The sequence below is a fragment of the Bufo gargarizans genome, chromosome 6 (assembly GCF_014858855.1).
Source record: "Bufo gargarizans isolate SCDJY-AF-19 chromosome 6, ASM1485885v1, whole genome shotgun sequence".
NCBI classification, from domain to species: Eukaryota; Metazoa; Chordata; class Amphibia; order Anura; family Bufonidae; genus Bufo; species Bufo gargarizans.
Window position 1 is genome coordinate 119,096,793 of NC_058085.1, and position 17,888 is coordinate 119,114,680.

The 17,888-nt window shown below is 41.0% G+C and overlaps 1 protein-coding gene across 1 annotated transcript in view; it reads left to right on the plus strand.

Annotated features, from left to right (window-relative positions):
* The window catches only part of PPP1R1B (protein phosphatase 1 regulatory inhibitor subunit 1B), a 79,361-nt gene extending 62,741 nt beyond the window's left edge, over positions 1-16,620 (plus strand). Inside the window, exons 5-7 of the mRNA XM_044298994.1 lie at positions 3,023-3,190; positions 3,281-3,379; positions 16,370-16,620. Of these exons, the coding sequence (XP_044154929.1) occupies positions 3,023-3,190; positions 3,281-3,379; positions 16,370-16,413 (311 nt within the window). The 3' untranslated portion in view covers positions 16,414-16,620. The remainder of the gene's footprint in view (positions 1-3,022; positions 3,191-3,280; positions 3,380-16,369) is intronic.
* Positions 16,621-17,888: the final 1,268 nt, after the last annotated feature.

Below are 17,888 nucleotides of genomic sequence, written 5' to 3' on the forward strand. Positions count from 1 at the left end.
TACTCTTAGGATCATGTCTTTATTTGGTCTTTATGATCTGAGGCGAAGATCTGATTAAGTAGATCCGAGTTCAAGATGTCTTTTATTTTTTGGCTCTTCAGCTTCTCAAGCGGGCTTTGTTACTTTGTGACTAGCTATTATATACCTTAATCCATGAGACGATGATTCGCAATTTGGGCTGCGTCCCACCACAATGTTTCCTTTGTGCTGTTAACATTGATATATGATACAGAAATAAAGAATAAAAAAATAAAAAACAACATAGTGACAGGGCAGAGATCTCCTGTTCATCCATCACATCGGATGAAAGGCGTCTCCAGCGGCCCAGTAACTGACAGGGAGAAAGACAATGCAGCAACTGCACGGCAGGTAAGAACACAGTGTAAGAACGGAACATCAAACACTTACCTGCCACAGCAAAGATAGAATAACCACACCAAAACAACCTGGACCCCCATGCGGACACACAAGCAAGGTGGCTCCAGGCAAGGCTGCTAATGTCTTTAGGTCCACCCCTCCGGGAAACCAATGGGACCCCCTTTCGGAGGTAACACACACAAGGGAGACGTCTTGCACACATGCAGGGACAAACACCAACAACATCCCAGACATGCAACCACAAACAAAACGTACAACAAATCTCCAACTCAAACCCACACCTTAAATGACACACCAGGAGGGGAAGGAAGACAAGGAGGAAACACTCAGGATGACATCGCTGGAGACATCGCTAATAAACTCAGATCTCATCCAAGTACAGATCAAGCATCTCACATGCAAGGCAGACAAACCAAACTGATCTCAGTCTCCAAGCCAGAGTATATTGGGAGACCTGAGACCACACCCAACTCACCACTTTGCTCCAGCCAGTGTATTAACCCCACACACCACACAGCAGGGAGACACTACTTAAAGGGGAATTGCACACACCAGCAAAAGGCAACAGGTTGCCGCAGACAACAGCATGCGTGGCCAGCAATTCACGGCGCACACAGCAAGACCCCTGACACTGCCACAACATGCCAAAACAGCAACATGTTATCACCGGCAACAGCAAGCGTGGCAACAGTGTCACGGCGTACACCATAGGCCGTGACAGGTACTCACTGTCTGACGCAAACAGCTATATTTTTTCCAGTCGCTTTTTAGATAAATAACTTAGACGACCCCTTTAAGTTTGCAGAGTTGCATTTGAGCAAACCACAAGACTTGTGGAATTTTTGGGTTGTTTGGTCATAGTGGTCATAATGCATAACACCAGATTTGGCGAAAAGTAAATACAGGATATCAAACATGGTGGTGGAGATGTTATAATTTGGGCTTATTTTGTATTCACTGGACCTGTGCAGCTAGCGGTCATTGAGTCGACCATTAACTTCTCTGTGTACCAAAGCATTTTAAAATCAAATGTGAGGCCATCTATCCAACAGCTAAAGCCAAAACTGTGTAATGCAACAGGACAATGATCCCAAACACACCAGCAAATATACAAAAGAATAGCTAAAAAGAAAAGTATCGAGATGCTGCAATGGCCTAGTCAAAGTCCAGACCTCAACCCAATTGAAATGTTGTGGCAGGACCTTAAAATAGATGTGCATAAAAGAATGCTCCCAAACTCATTGAACTGAAGCAACATCGTCAAGAAGAGTGGGTCAAAATTCCTCCAGAATGGTGTGAGATAAAGTCATAAAGAAAGCAATTGCTACAGGTTTTGCTGCCATAGGTGGTTCTACAATCTATTGATTGATAGGCTGCACTTAGTTATTCACACATCGCTTTTCCATTTTGGCTTAATTTTTTTTCAAATGAATAATGACATGGTGGAATTTGTCCTGTGTTGTTATTCATCTGAGGTTGCTTTTACCTAATTTTAAGACCTTTTATTTTTTCATGACTGTATATAGCTTTAGTACAGTATGAATGTACACCCTGCAACACCATTTGTTTTTCATGATGGCTGGAGCTTTGTGTTATTTTTAATGCATAAACATAGAGTTAAAAACGACATTCAGGCTAGCTACAGTCACCACTAGGGGAGCTTAATGCATAATGTTGATATCCATAAAACAGCAATGTCTTTTTTTTATTACTATTATTATTATATTCTAGTAAACAGCTTTGATGTCTCTAAAGTTTATTTTACCCAGATCGGTTAGGGATTAGCCAATGTAATAGAGATTGTGGTGGCTATGAAAGTATACATTCTTGAAAAGGCTGAATCTGATAACTCGAGACCCAATTTAATTTGGGGAAAAAACAATAGCAAATGGTAATATTAATCCAAGTTAGCCAATTGCCACTTCCCTCTGGATCATCTATATATCATAAAAGATATAATTGCAGACATACAGAACATTTGGCTAATGTAACAGCTACCGATCTGTCTAGACAACCCTTCCATATGCCCTCTTAAGATGTCAGAGGGTTGCAGCACTTCTGGGGCCAAAGGAGACGAATATATGGTCAGCAGGAACTTCCTCCACTGTTCACCAGATTCATAAACCAGACTTACACTAATAAGCAGCTTTCTAGTTTGACTTTAATGCAAAAAGGGGTTGTCTTTATTAGGCTGAGTTCACATCAGCGTTTAGCCTTTCCGTTCTCCTGCTCCGTTATGGGAGCAGGAGAACGGAAAGGAAGGATTCTGCAAATAACTGAGGCGAACGGAGCCTACGGACCCCATAGACCATAATGGGGTCTGCTGGGTTTCCAATCAGAGGAAGATTTTTGAAGTGGAGACAAAAGTTGTGCGGGCAGCTGCTATAAAATGGATGGTGGAGGAGCAAAGGATAGATCATCTATATCTGAATCTTGGAAAACCCCTTTAAGATGTTGCGTGTAATTGGTAACTGATTCATAATAACCTGTGCAGGAAATACACATCCTATATGAAGAACTATTTTTCCTAGGTAATACGCACCTGGTTGTATGGAAATACTATTGCAAAAGTGGTTTGATCTAATGGTTTAGTTCTAAGCCTAACTATATGTCTTCTTTTTATTTTTCACATTGTGATTTGCAGCTGTCCAGCGCATAGTCCAATCTCATATGCAGTCCCTAGGGTCTCTAAGTGACAGTGATAATGAAAATGATGATGAAGAAGGCACAGATGACACTGAAACTGGTACAGAAGAGCCAGACTATAATGAACCAGAAGAATATGTGGATTGTGGTGTGGCCTGTGGCAAAGGCAAGATCATGAGCATTTTGCAGATGGCTCTGTATATACTGGATATTATGTCAATTACTCAAGAGCAACTATTTTCCTGTTGGTTTCTAGGTGATGAAGGTCCACCCAGTAACAATCTAGAAACCCTTCTGAACCATACTTTTCTGGAGGATAGAGCAGGCACAATGGACACGGCAGACACACAAACAGGTACCTAAATCTATCTATATGTGTTTACTCTGGCCCACCAGAGTACCAGAGGATCCTCTGGTGGGCCCAGGCTCTGATATCAAAGTGGGCTCCAAAGGTCCAGCAGAAAAAAAACATTTGGAGCTGCATTTGGAGTCAAAACTTGCCACTAGGGTCTATTTCTAAGAATCACAATATTTTTGACTTTTTTTTTGATGATACAGAGTCTGGGCCCGGAATGTAAATTCCTCTGAATGGCCCAAGGAACTGTAGTCTAACCCTGTGCTGGTCCATAGCAAACACAGCTGTAAAACATATCACCGAGTAGCAACTCCAGCAAGATGGCTCCATGATCTGTACAGAAAATAAAATTAAAATAATGAACAATCAGAAAATTACCACAGATTAAAAAACTAAAAAGAATACAATTCAGTATCTGCTTATAATTATCAGTATGGTATGCATAATGTATTAGTATGTACATTTACTGACAGCCCTTGTATTCTTACATTATCCAACCAATGGCCTACATCTTGTACAAATACAGTATGTACATCAAACAAAAGCAAGTACCCATAATAATAATAATAATAATCTTTATTTATATAGTGCCAACATATTCTGCAGTACTTTATCATCAGAGGACACATGTACAAACAAAATCTGACATTAAATACCAACAAGTAAGGGCCCTGCTCACAAGGGGGTGGCACAAAAGGTGTTGCTAGGGGAGAACATATGAAGCTGCTGAGCCAGTCCCCAGCAGATATTTGTAGTGCTTGTGAATGCATGGGGTTTGGTGGATGGTGTTGATCAAGTTACAGTAACCAATGCAGTGATGCCTCCATCCTATGCTATGACTGACATAGGGTGAGGGATCGGAGTGGTGGTTAGACAGATAGGTGAGCCTGGTTGCTGCATTCAGGATAGATTGGAGAGGGCTGAGTTTTGTGACGGCAAAATCGCTTAATAACGAGTTACAGTAATCAAGTTGAGAATGGATCAGGGCAACAATGAGAGTCTTTGTGGCTTCCACAGTAAGAAAATAGCGATTTCGAGGTGCAGAAGACATGAGCAGTTGAGTATAGTGAGTGAAAATAATATCAGTTTCAACCATGACACTAAGACAGCGGGTATGCTACTTAGGAGTTATGATAGTGCTAGACATTGAGAGCGAAATATCAGGTTTCGGTAGTTTAGTAGATGGAGAAAACACAGTTCAGTTTTTAAAACATTTAGTTTCAGTTAGAGAGAGGACGTGATGTTAGAGACAGGAAACAGACAAAACTGGTGTTTTGTAGTAGTGCAGGGGTGATGTCATGGGATGAGGTATGTAGTTAGGTGTCATCAGCACAGAGATAACCTAGGACTGAACCCTGAGGAACCCCAACAGCATAAGGAAGAGGAGAAGAAGTAGAGTCAGCAAATGATAAGATAGGAAAAAACCAAGAGAGAGCAGTGTCCTTAAAGGGTTGCGCAGTGCTAAATTATTGATGACCCATCCTCAGGATAGGTCTTCAATATCAAATCAGGGTCCAACTCCCAACACTTCAGCTGATCAGCTGTTTGAAGAGCTTCAAAATTACCTGTGCTCTGTCTCAGCAGCGGCACAGTGTAATTACAACTGTTCGTCCCATTCACTTGAATATTAGTGATCAGCAGCAGGGGCAATATTCAAATTTGTGATATTTCGTGAATATTTGGGCAAATATTCGTCATATATTATTTTCTTGATTGCGAAAATCGGCAATGTAATATGCGCGTATTGCGCGTGCAATACAGGCGTGGGTCACTGTTGCTACATTTTTCAAGCTGCTAGAAGTTTCCTGAGACTGGAGAAAATGGTTGGCACGGCAGAACATTACAATAGCTTTATATGCAGATAGAGTTCTCCAATATATTCGCAATTGGCAATTAATGATGCGCATATTTTGGCGCTATACGTGCAACTTCACATTTTAGCAAGTCTGACTACATATTACTGATTGGTGCACTAAGTATTGTTGTGAACTTGTGACATCACAGCACTATGTCTGTAGCATGTATGTATGGACAGCAGAACCTATCACACTAACACCCTGCACTGGAACCTATCAGCTACACTATATACCTATCTAACCTACACTGACTATCTCCCACTATCTGTATTATATATATATAAGCTAACTAACTATCTAATGTAATGACACAGCGAAGCACAGAGCACAGCAATAACACTGCTGTCTCTCTCAGAACTCCATAAAACTACAGAAAATGGCTGCTGGGGAGGTTCTTATATAGTAAGGGGTAGGAAACTTTCCTGTTGGTTGCTAGGGATGTTGCTAAGCTCAGACAAAGATATTGCAGCCTTCTCATTGGCCCACAAGCAAGAAGGGAGGTTACTGATGAAAAAAATCTGAGAAATACAAGAATACGAATATATAGCACTATATTCTAAATATTCACAAATTCTCGACATGGCGATATTCACGATTAAAATTCGTGATTTGAATATTTGCGCCCAACACTATTCAATAGGACAAGCAGTTGTAATTACACTGCGACGCCTCTTCAGACAGCTTATTGGCCCGGAATCTGACCTCGGCCAATCTGATGTTGATGACCTATCCTGAGGATAGGTCATCAATATTTTTGGCACTGCTCAACCCCTTTAAGGTCAATAGATTAAAGCCTGATTAGAAGGAGTTGGTGACTTACAGTGTCAAATGCGGCAGAGAGTTTCAGAAGAATGAGTAGAGAGGCCAATTGTCACTTTGGTAAGGGCAGTTTATGTAGCGTGTAGAAATCAGATTGTACGTGGTCAAGGAGTGAGAAAACTGACAGATAATGGATGAGGCAAGAGTAGACCAAGAGTTCAAGACGTTTAGAAATGAAGGGGAGATTAGAGAAAGGACATGAGTCAGTTGTGCAGGACAGGTTAATAGATTTTTTATTTTTTTTGCAATGGCTATGGCAGAATTTCTGAAAGAGAAGGTGAAGATGCCAGAGGAGAGAGGTTGAAAATTTTAGTTAGGTGACAGCTGGGGAGAGAGACAGGAGGAGGTGCAAGGGAATAAGCACAGTAGTGCATCTGGTAAGGCAAGAACAAAGGAGCCTGGAGACTTCTTCTTTGATTATGTCAAATGTAGAAAGTGAACCAGAGGAGGTGCGGGAGGGAAGGGGATAAAAGATACCATAAGAGGGGTAAGTGGTAGAAGGCACAGTAGGAGTAGCTAAATGGGACGTGCTATAATAACCGTTTGGTGAAAGGCTCTGTTCACATATGCTTGGAGGTTCTGTTAGGAGCCTTCACCCACAGTCTGTCAAAAATACTGGACCAAATAGAGGAGCATGCAACACTATAGCCTCAAAAATCTGGCAGAATCTATTGTAGTCAATGGGGTCTGTTGAGTGCCTTTGGTGCAGGACCACGAAAATCCACACTATTCACACTACATCGACACATACTTGGATGAAATATCAGGGTTTTACTGGATGTGGGACACACCCCTGCAAAACATGTAAATATGTTCAACCAACAAGGTCTTTTAAGGATGCTACCCATACAGAAAGGTTCCCTATAAAAAGTTATATATATTGCAACACGGAGGGAGTGATCTACATAATTAAATGTAACATCTGTGATATTATGTATGTTGGTAGCATGAGCAGAAAATGTAAAGCTAGATTTGGGGAGCATTTGAATTATATTACTAATCCCCAGGCTACGGGTGTCAAGTGCGGCTAGTCACTTCATTAATAAACATAACAGGAAGACTGACAGTCTCCGTACCTTTTGCTTTTGAAAAGGTATTTATTTCACCTAGAGGAGGTGACTTTAAAAAATTATTTTGCGTTAAACATATTGAATTGAACACACGTTATCCCATGGGACTCAATTTAAGAAAAAGACTTATGTATTTATATCAACATTAATTTAATATGGGAAATACATACTTTATTTATCTCATTAATCGAAGGAGCATGGGGAATACATACTTTATTTATCTCATTAATCGAAGGAGCTATGTTTAATATATACGCTATTTTTATGTATTCAGCATATCACTCTTAAAGAAAAATGTATTCATATAGGTGGTATAGATAGGTAAGGATATCATAAAGCAAAGCGATTTTTATCACTTGGACTGGGAACTACTAACTTGAAACTATATTTGGATTATTTTTCTCTATGTGATGTTGTTATGGATTTGTGGTATATATACCTTATTAATTGTTAATTTTCATGAATTAAATGTGGGTGAAGTTTGGTGAAGCGGTGAACATGATAAGTGATTGACCATGTGGAGTCCGGCTGTGGGAGGATTTCCCTTCCCCCTATAGGGTTCTCCTTTCCTTTTTCAGTCATTGGAGGGTAGTTACTATTTTATCCCTAAAACTGGACTCCACATGAGGTTATGAGTAAGAACTATGAAGTTCGAAACATGTCAACCGGGCGGTGGAGGGAGGTGCTGTCTTCAAACTTGTATTTTTACCGAAGATAAAAACGACGGCAACATGCATAATCTTGGATGCTGGAACCCTTTTCTTTTACGCATTTTTACGAGGGGCTTGTCCGGTCTGTTTCATGCAGTGGAAACATATGGTGAGCTGGAATATAACTTGTGTGGACACTGCCGTATACCCTCTGACTCCTTTAATTGTAATAGGGACTGGCAGAGACTTGGCAAATATGCAGAGATTCGGCCATATGAATAGTTAATGGGCAACACCCAGCAATGCAGGATCTTGAGAGCTCCGGCAGGCTGTTCCCTGCTGGAACGACCTGCCTGATCTCTGAACGCAAGTGTGAAGCTAGCCTTAACTGCTGTAATCTGCTTTTTTTCGCATATTAGCCAGGAGCTAAAATACTTCACCAGTAAAACTCTGCAGATAACAAACTCCCACACTTGGCAATGAATTATAATAGTTGGCTTAGGTGCATGTAGAGGACTGTTTAACCTTATATTTGCTGTTACAGTTTCATCCTCTGGAAACACATTCCACAACGGGAAGTAAAAAATGACAGTAAAACTGTCTGTCTTTAGATTAAAGGAGTTGTGCAGTGTCTGATATTGATGACTTATCCTCAGGATAGGTCATCAGTATCGGATCAGTTGGGGTCCCACTCCGGGCACCCTCGCCAATCAGCTATTTTAAGAAGCTAGATGGCATGCAGGTAAACACAGAAGAAGATGCAGCGCTCTCACAAGTGGGGCAGCTCCTCAAAGAGCTGATAGGCGGAGGTGACAGGAGTCGGATCCCTACCTATCTGATATTGATAATCTATTCTGAGCGTAGATCATCAATATCTGATACTACACAACCCCTTTAACCACCTAACTGTTTTCCCGGAGTCCAGCTTGGGCAGTGAGAAAAGCAGCTAACTGTTCTGCCTGAGCTGGGCTCGGCCAGAAAATGGAGGGGGGAGGGCTCCTTTAGATACTGCTAAGTATTGGGTGCCTCCACGCACAAAAAGCTGTATTGTTTATGGTCAAAGAAACCCTTTCCTTTGGATAAAACTTCATTATATTTTTATTTGTATTTTACTAAAGGGTCTCCACCCAGCCTTTCGTATGTAGAAGCATCAGATAAAGTGTCAAGCATTTGCCTTTCAGACACGCTCTTATTCAGGATCACAACAGAACCACCCTTGTCACTATCTTTATGACAACTTGGTCTAAATTCTCCAATTCAGCTGAAGCTTGTTTGGGGGGATTGCTGAGATTATTGCGTTTTTTGGTATAACAATTCTGTATGTGTAACACAGTAAGCTCCTTTTACAATGTTTCCTGAAAACTATCCATGCTCGGCGTGCATGACACAATCGGATAGAAGTGTGGATTAGGAGTTTTAAAATCACTCATCAAATCAACATGTTCACTCACTCCAGACTCCAACTGGAGATCAGCAAGACAAACAAGGGAAATTTGTTCTTTAAAAAGCATATTGTTATACGCATTAATATCAGTCCTCTTTGTCCTGCTAATACCCTCAGCCGTGCCCGGAACATCGTGGAAATGCCTAGTGACTGCAAAATTTGTAATAAACTTATTCACATCTAATATTGTCAAAAATAAATCAAAATTAACAGAAGGTGCAACATTTAGTCCCAAAGACAGAACCTTAATCTGATCCTTGGTTAACCTTTTTTCAGAGAGATTTAATATAAGTCCTACATAGGGGGGCTCATTTACATCTTTTTCTTCCGGAGGAGTGTGGACATCATGTGAGATTTTCCTATGCTTTCGTCCTGCCCGTCTAATTTTTTTGTAACTCCCCCTGTAGAAAATGTATCCTTATTTTTGTTCTTTGATTGTCCTCCCTTGTATCCCAAAGTAATAGCTGTTGGATCTTGTGTAGAATCCTGTGAGGCCTTTGGGTCATCAGTGATGTCCAATTCAGATGAGAAACTAACTCTGGGTATTTTTTGTTGCACTTTTTATTATTATTTTTTTTTTTATTGCTATTGTTTCGGTTCTTTAACCCCTTAAGGACTCAGCCCTATTTCACCTTAAGGACCAGGCCATCTTTTGCAAATCTAGCCAGTGTCACTTTAAGTGCTGATAACTTTAAAACGCTTTGACTTATCCAGGCCATTCTGAGATAGCTTTTTCGTCACATATTGTACTTCATGGCACTGGTAAATAAAGTAAAAAAAAAATCATTTTTATTTATAAAAAAAATACAAAATTTACCAAAAATTGCAAATTTCTAAGTTTCAATTGCTCTACTTCTATAATACATAGTAATACCTCCAAAAATAGTGTAATTACTTTACATTCCCCATATGTCTACTTCAAGTTTGGATCATTTTGGGAATGATATTTTATTTTTTGGGGATGTTACAAGGCTTAGAAGTTTAGAAGCAAATCTTGAAATTTTTCAGAAATTTTCAAAAATCCAATTTTTAGGGACCAGTTCAGGTCTGAAGTCACTTTGCGAGGCTTACATAATAGAAACCACCCAAAAATGACCCCATTCTATAAACTTCACCCCCCAAGGTATTCAAAACTGATTTTACTAACTTTGTTAACCCTTTAGGTGTTCCACAAGAATTTATGGAAAATAGAGATACAATTTCAAAATTTTACTTTTTGGGCAGATTTTCCATTTTAATAATTTTTTTCCGGGTACAAAGCAAGGGTTAACAGCCAAACCAAACTCAATATTTATGTCCCTGATTCTGTAGTTTACAGAAACACCCAATATGTGGTCGTAAAACCGCTGTACGGGCACACGGCAGGGCGCAGAAGGAAAGGAATGCCATACGGTTTTTGGAAGGCAGGTTTTGCTGGACTGTTTTTTTTGACACCATGTCCCATTTGAAGCCCCCCTGATGCACCCCTAGAGTAGAAACTCCATAAAAGTGACCCCAGCTAAGAAACTACACCCCTCAAGGTATTCAAAACAGATTTTACAAACGTTGTTAACCCTTTAGGTGTTCCACAAGAGTTATTGGCAAATGGAGATAACATTTCAGAATTTAAATTTTTGGGCAAATTTTTCATTTTAATCCATTTTTCCCAGTAACAAAGCAAGGGTTAACAGCCAAACAAAACTCAATATTTATGGCCCTGATTCTGTAGTTTACAGAAACACCCCATATGTGGTCGTAAACCGCTGTACGGGCACACGGCAGGGCGCAGAAGGAAAGGAATGCCATACGGTTTTTGGAAGGCAGATTTTGCTGGACTGTTTTTTTTTTAAACCATGTCCCATTTGAACCCCCCCCCCCGATGCACCCCTAGAGTAGAAACTCCAAAAAAGTGGCCCCATCTAAGAAACTACGGGATAGGGTGGCAGTATTGTTGGTACTAGTTTAGGGTACATATGATTTTTGGTTGCTCTATATTACACTTTTTGTGAGGCAAGATAACAAGAAATAGCTGTTTTTGCACCGTTTTTATTTTTTGTTATTTACAACATTCATCTGACAGGTTAGATCATGTGATATTTTTATAGAACAGGTTGTCACGGATGCGGAATTACCTAATATGTATACTTTTTTTTTTATTTATGTAAGTTTTACACAATGATTTGATTTTTGAAGCAAAAAAAAAATCATGTTTTAGTGTTTCCATAGTCTGAGAGCCATAATTTTTTCGTTTTTGGGCGATTATCATGGGTAGGGTATGATTTTTGCGGGATGAGATGATGGTTTTATTGGAACTATTTTGGGGTGCGTGTGACTTTTTGATTGCTTGCTATTACACTTTTTGTTATGTAAGGTGACAAAAAATGGTTTATTTAGCACAGTTTTTATTTAAAATTTTTTACGGTGTTCATCTGAGAGGTTAGGTCATGTGATATTTTTATAGCGCCGATCGATACGAACGCGGCGATACCAAATATGTATACTTTTACTCATACAGCTTCTGGGGCCTGTGAGATCCAGGGCCCTGGATCTCACAGGCTCTTCACCGGAAGGCAGCGCAGATGCCTCAGGAAGGCATTTCGCTGCCTTCCATGCCATCGGGTCCCCCCCACAGCCCCATGGGGAAGGCAGCGCAGATGCCTCAGGAAGGCATTGCGCTGCCTTCCATGCCATCGGGTCCCCCCCACAGCCCCATGGGGAAGGCAGCGCAGATGCCTCAGGAAGGCATTGCGCTGCCTTCCATGTCATCGGGTCCCCCCCACAGCCCCATGGGGACCCAATCCCCCCCCCCCCCCCCCGCGCATTTAGCCGAGGTGCCTGCTCAATGATTTGAGCAGACACCTGTTCCGATCACCGCCCACCGGGGCGGCTGTGATCGGAACAACACATGACGTACCGGTACGTCATGTGTCCTTAAGGACTCTGGAAACATGCCGTACCGGTACGTCATGTGTCCGTAAGGGGTTAAAATTGATTTTGGAGTGGAGTGCAGATTGTCCCTTCTACCCCACTCATAGACCTGATCTTTAGCATAATCGTCCAAGTCACACTGGAAATGAATATGTTTAACTTCCATAATTTTTTCTTCCAGTTCTCTAATTGAAGTTATATTTTTTGTTCCATATTGGACTATTCGACAGAGCTTTCATATATTGTCAAAACTTGTTTGCATATCTGAATTTCACTTTGAAGTAACAATAGTTTTTCCCATTCATGTTCAATGATTAGTGACATAAGTTGCGTGGAACAATGTGAGAGAATGTCATTCCATTTAGTCACAAAAAGGTTGGAAAAAATAGTGGTAGAGATTTTTTAAATCCTTAATCCCCATGGAATCATTGATTTCTCAATATATTTAACAAGAGTAGTGTGGTCCCACCATAACTGAATCTCTTGTGACTCAGTTTTTCCAAGTCCGACATTTTACTTTTTAACTCCAAATCTCTTTGGGAGATTTAATCATCAATAGAGAAAACTGAATCAGCCTTCGACTTGCGGTCAGGTAGAACAGAAAACGCCATTGTCAAACAGATTCGCAGGTGGAAAGGATTGTCTGAGGTTTCAAAAGGTGTTACAGAGAAAATCCCACTTTACAAACAAACGGAGGACGATGGTAGAGCATGGAAAAAAGAACTTAATATACATATCAAAAAATTTACACTTCCAGCTCACCTTATTCACAAATGCTCTGCGTGCTCGGAATGAACGGGTAGTCCTTGAAACATCAAAAAGAAAAAGTTTCCGGCACTGTAGTATTTTTCAGTAAAATCTTCCTCTGTATTAACATAACATAAATCCATGTACAGACAAATCCTTACACCATGCGGTAGTTTACGCATTTCGGACACAATGTCCTTAATCGTAACTTAAATTGATTTTGGAATAGGGAAATTTAAAGTCCCGCCAATAACCCCAACCCCCACAGGAAGTAGGGGGTGGGGAGGTAAGATCAAAATCATTACTCCCTCCTCAAACCACCTGTTATAAAAATCACATGTAGGTTTTAAAGGTTGGTGTCAGGGCAATGCGGCCATAAAGCAAAACATAACATAAGTTCACACTTGTTGACAAACCGCACCCACACCCCCCCAACTCATTGCTCTAAATGGAGTAACATGTATTTAAAACAAAAAAATAAAAACCGCACAATGTGAATAAAGACAAACACCATATTTGCAAAATTGGAATGAAAAAATAATAATAATACAGCTGAGTCCACAAATGTCCAAAAGCGTTAAGCTTAACTGTAGTCCATCCCTCACCACCCTGTCTTTGGAGCAATATAAAAAACCGCTACAAAGATCTAGTAAGAAATTAATCATTTCAGAATTTTTGGTCTACGTAGGTTAAAATAATAAAAGCAAAATAGATGGACAGGTACCCCACCCTAGAAGACACAACCTCGAGAAATAAAACCGCAGTCCTAACACAAAAAATGATAAAAATTTAATTTTATAAACATTATCATCAGGTAAAGTAATTTTTTACTGCTTTTATACATCTCAATGTTTAGAAACAGATCCAGGACATGTACAGGTCCGCACCTTCAGGCTGAAATGGAAAATCTAAGGATCTTTCCATAGTAACTTACCTTACTTAATCGTATTTTCCAGTCTCTGGATGCCAGGGACAGGGAGTGACATAATGGTAAGGTCACTTTTCATTTGACCCTAACACTGACTTGCGGCAATAGGAAAAACAGAGTCAATGTTATCACTTTCTCTTCTCATCACAGACTGTTCCAGGTTGCGTCATGCTGTTTTTTTTCTTCAATTGGGACGTTATTGTGCAATCTTCTGTACTGCAGAGGTTTTTTTTACTGGCATTTACAGACCTTAAGGCCTCTTTCACACGACAGTATGTCCATTTCAGTGTTTTGCGGTCCGTTTTTCGCGGATCCGTTGTTCCATTTTTTGTTTCCGTTGTGCTTCCGTTTCCGTTCCGTTGTTCCGTTCCGTTTTTCCGTATGGCAAATACAGTATACAGTAATTTCATATTAAAAATTGGGCTGGGCATAACATTTTCAATAGATGGTTCCGCAAAAAACGGAACGGATACGGAAGACATACGGATGCATTTCCGTATGCATTCCGTTTTTTTGCGGACCCATAGACTTTAATGGAGCCACGGAACGTGATTTGCGGCCAAATATAGGACATGTTCTATCTTTAAACGGAACGGAAAAACGGAAAAACGGAAACGGAATGCACACGGAGTACATTCCGTTTTTTTTGCGGAACCATTGAAATGAATGGTTCCGTATACGGACCGTATACGGACCGCAAAAAACGGCCCGCAAAACGGAAAAAAAAAACGGTCGTGTGAAAGAGGCCTAAAGGGAATGTGTCACCGAAATGCTTTCTGGCAGTTAAAACTAGATAGTGACGCATACATTTTTCTAATCTTTTTATTTTAGGATGGCAGATTTTTCATTCTATTTCCTGAACATGATTAGTGGGGCTGCCATCTTGCCTGACCTGCTGATAACAACATCTAGAGCCACCATGGGCCCTAGACACATAAGACAGGAGGGTAATTCACTGACTTCTTTGGGAGAGTTTTCTAGGCATGCTCTGTGACTTGTGCAGAGGTCAGGAGGGAGTAGATAAGCTTTGATATCATCTAGTGTGAATGGTTGATTATGTGTTATCTATATATAGGTGATATATGTCATTCTAATCCTGCCTGTAATGATAAGCAGGTACGTGCAGTAAAGTGATACGTGCAGACCAAGAAGTGGCGCCTATTATTAGGCTTAGTGGCCAGTATAAAAACTGCACAATTTTATTTTTTATTTTTTTTAAATAGATGTTGATATGGAAAAAAATAACCACCCAAAATTCTTTAAAATTACGTTTAACATAAAAATGTGATTTAAACAATAGGCCATTTTATTATTCCCTTTAAGCCATAGACAGAAACAGGACCTTGCATTTTGGGCCATACACAAGATCTATAGTTGTGTTTCCAGTTTTCAGAAGACCAGTTACAACCCTGCCTATGCAATATGTTATCTATAATATGCTATAATCCATATGGAGGCATCCCTGATAGCTTTTTGACTATATCTCAGCTGTGGACTAAAGCCATACATAAACATAGCCATAGAAAAAAGACTAGACCACAGGGGCAAAGAAAATAGCCTTACCTCCAGGAGTGTCTAGGCACCAGACCTTCCTCTTGCTTCTCCTAGAACAGCCACAAGGGGAGCTGATGAACTTAGGACGGGGTGCTCATGTGTAGGCGCTGCGGGGAGAACTCTTGCAAAAAGAGGGGCATGGTGGAAGCTATATATATGGCCTGGCAGCTGAGGATATGTACATGGTCTGCAACGGTTGGATGGTGGCTGCATGAATGGTCTGGCACGCACAGAGCAGAGAATGTTGGGTTGGGTGGACCTTGATGTTGGTGGGATTATGCTTAGGTTAATACACTGCATAAAAAATGTATCTAGAAATGTCAAAGCTGCCCACAGCAACCAAACAGATCGTCCTCTAGCTGTGCAACTACAACTCCCAATTGCTGGCTGTTAGGGCATGCTGGGAATTACAACAACTGAAGAGCCATCATTTGCAGAGCACTACAGTGGATACATCTGAGCTATGAATATTACCTACCTGTTCAATTTATTCAATATGTATTATACAACTTGTCAATTACAATATTGTTAAAGGCGTTGTCCAGGATACAGATATTGATGACCTATCCTTAGAATAGGTCATCAATATCAGATTTGTGTGGATCCGACCACCAATCAGCTGTTTCGGGTAGCCGCGGCGCTGTAAACTGTACAGTGAAAAAGCAAAAGGCTCCTTACACTGTGTAGTTTTGGGAGTGAGCTGCAGTACCCCAGCCATCACAGAGTGTATGGAAGCGTCTGCAGCTGATCGGTGGGGGTGCTGGACCCCTACAGATCTGATATTGATGCCATGTCCTAAGTCCAGGAAAACCCCTTTAAACGTACATTAAAGATATAAAATAGAAAGTGATCATCTGTGTGTAGCCATATGACCTATTTTTTACCTCTGTGGTGGTCTCAGCAGTCGTATCCCATCAATGGCACATTTACTGTTTATCTTATCAATGTGTTTAGTGTGCAAACCCCTAGAAGACATTGCTATATGTAAATGTGACATTGCACTTCTCTATTACAGAAAAGGTGTGTGACAAGCAAGTGGCGTCTGTAGAGCATCCATAATCTCGTCACATTACAGCTGCCTTACCTCTCTACAGACTGGAACCAGACTGCTGTCTCTTGAGTTAGTGTGGCCCCCTCCTTCCCTCCATCTTCTTGCAGCGTCCCGTCCATCCACGTCTTTAGCCCTGCTGCAGAGATCAGACAGCCCTGTATATTTATGTGTTATTATAGCCAGCTTTTGCAAAGCAATAAACTCAGTAACTTACATTTTGTGCTTTTAATGTGTATTGATCCCATTCACTCAGCAGAACTGTGCTAGTCAGATATCTTCTCAGTGTCAAGTATTGTATGGTTAAAATTAGAATTTTTATTAAAGTGGTTATCGTAGAATCGTAGAGGAATAGTAGAGTCTACTACGCTAATCCATACTGACTTCTATTGTAGTATACTGTTGTATACCTAGCGGCCAGACGAGGGCTGGAAGGATACGCTTTTGGCCCCCATCTGGCTAATGCAAACCTATGGACATGTTTAGGGTATTTGTAGGGAGCGTTCCAGATGTACATGCTAAACAGACATCACAAGTGTGATCGAATTGTCAACAAGCAGGATAACTGGAAACCATCAATAATCTTGATAATAGGAAACTGTCATCAAGCAATAAAGCGAGAAATTGTGAACAAGCAAGACATGTTGCTTGGCTGTTTCTGTAAGCAGTGCCCTCTCCATTCAGTCTGTGCCTGGGTACTGCCAGCTGCCTTGTGATCAACTGACCACAATTCTCTAGTTGGCCACCTGTTTTTTTTTTTTTGGCAAACCCTCCTGGGTAGACCTGCAAAGCAAAGCATACTTACCTGTTCTCCTCCCCGGGTCCTGTCTACTCCACCCCCGGCCTCAGCTGCCTCGCTCAGGTCCCTCACTGTCAACACTGTCTTTGACACCGCTGCAGCCAATCACTGGCCGCAGCTGTAACCTGCACCCCTTGCGTCATGTCAATTGGTCACAAGATAAAAAGGGTTTCAGGTCACTGTTGAGGCCAGCGATTGGTTGCAGCAGTGTCAAAGCAGATGATGAGAGCGGGGTACCCGAGCGAGACAAAAGAGGCCAGATAGTGAAGGAGGAAGCAGGCACTTATGTTTCCCTTTGCCATTCTGCCAGGAGGGGAGGGGGATTTGCAACTCCTCACTACCTCAAAAAAAGGTGGCCAACCCCTTTTAGTTTAATGTGTTTATGTATAAGCATATGCAGAAAAAAAACTGCGCTGGTTCCATTTCCATTCTGGACATGCCAGAGACTTCTGAAGTTGTTAGTGTTACTGGAAATGACGGTGACAGGTGTAGATTTATAATGCTATGTTATCTGTAACCAATGCCACCATGGTTAGAATATGCCCTGCCATAATCAGCAGAACCACTAGTTGGCGCACTGGCACACCTGGTGGCCAGAAAGCATATCCTGCAAGCAGAGTACCGCTATATATGTGCTGCTTGCCCTGTATAGGCATAGTTAATGTAACAAGCAGCTGTGACAGCAGC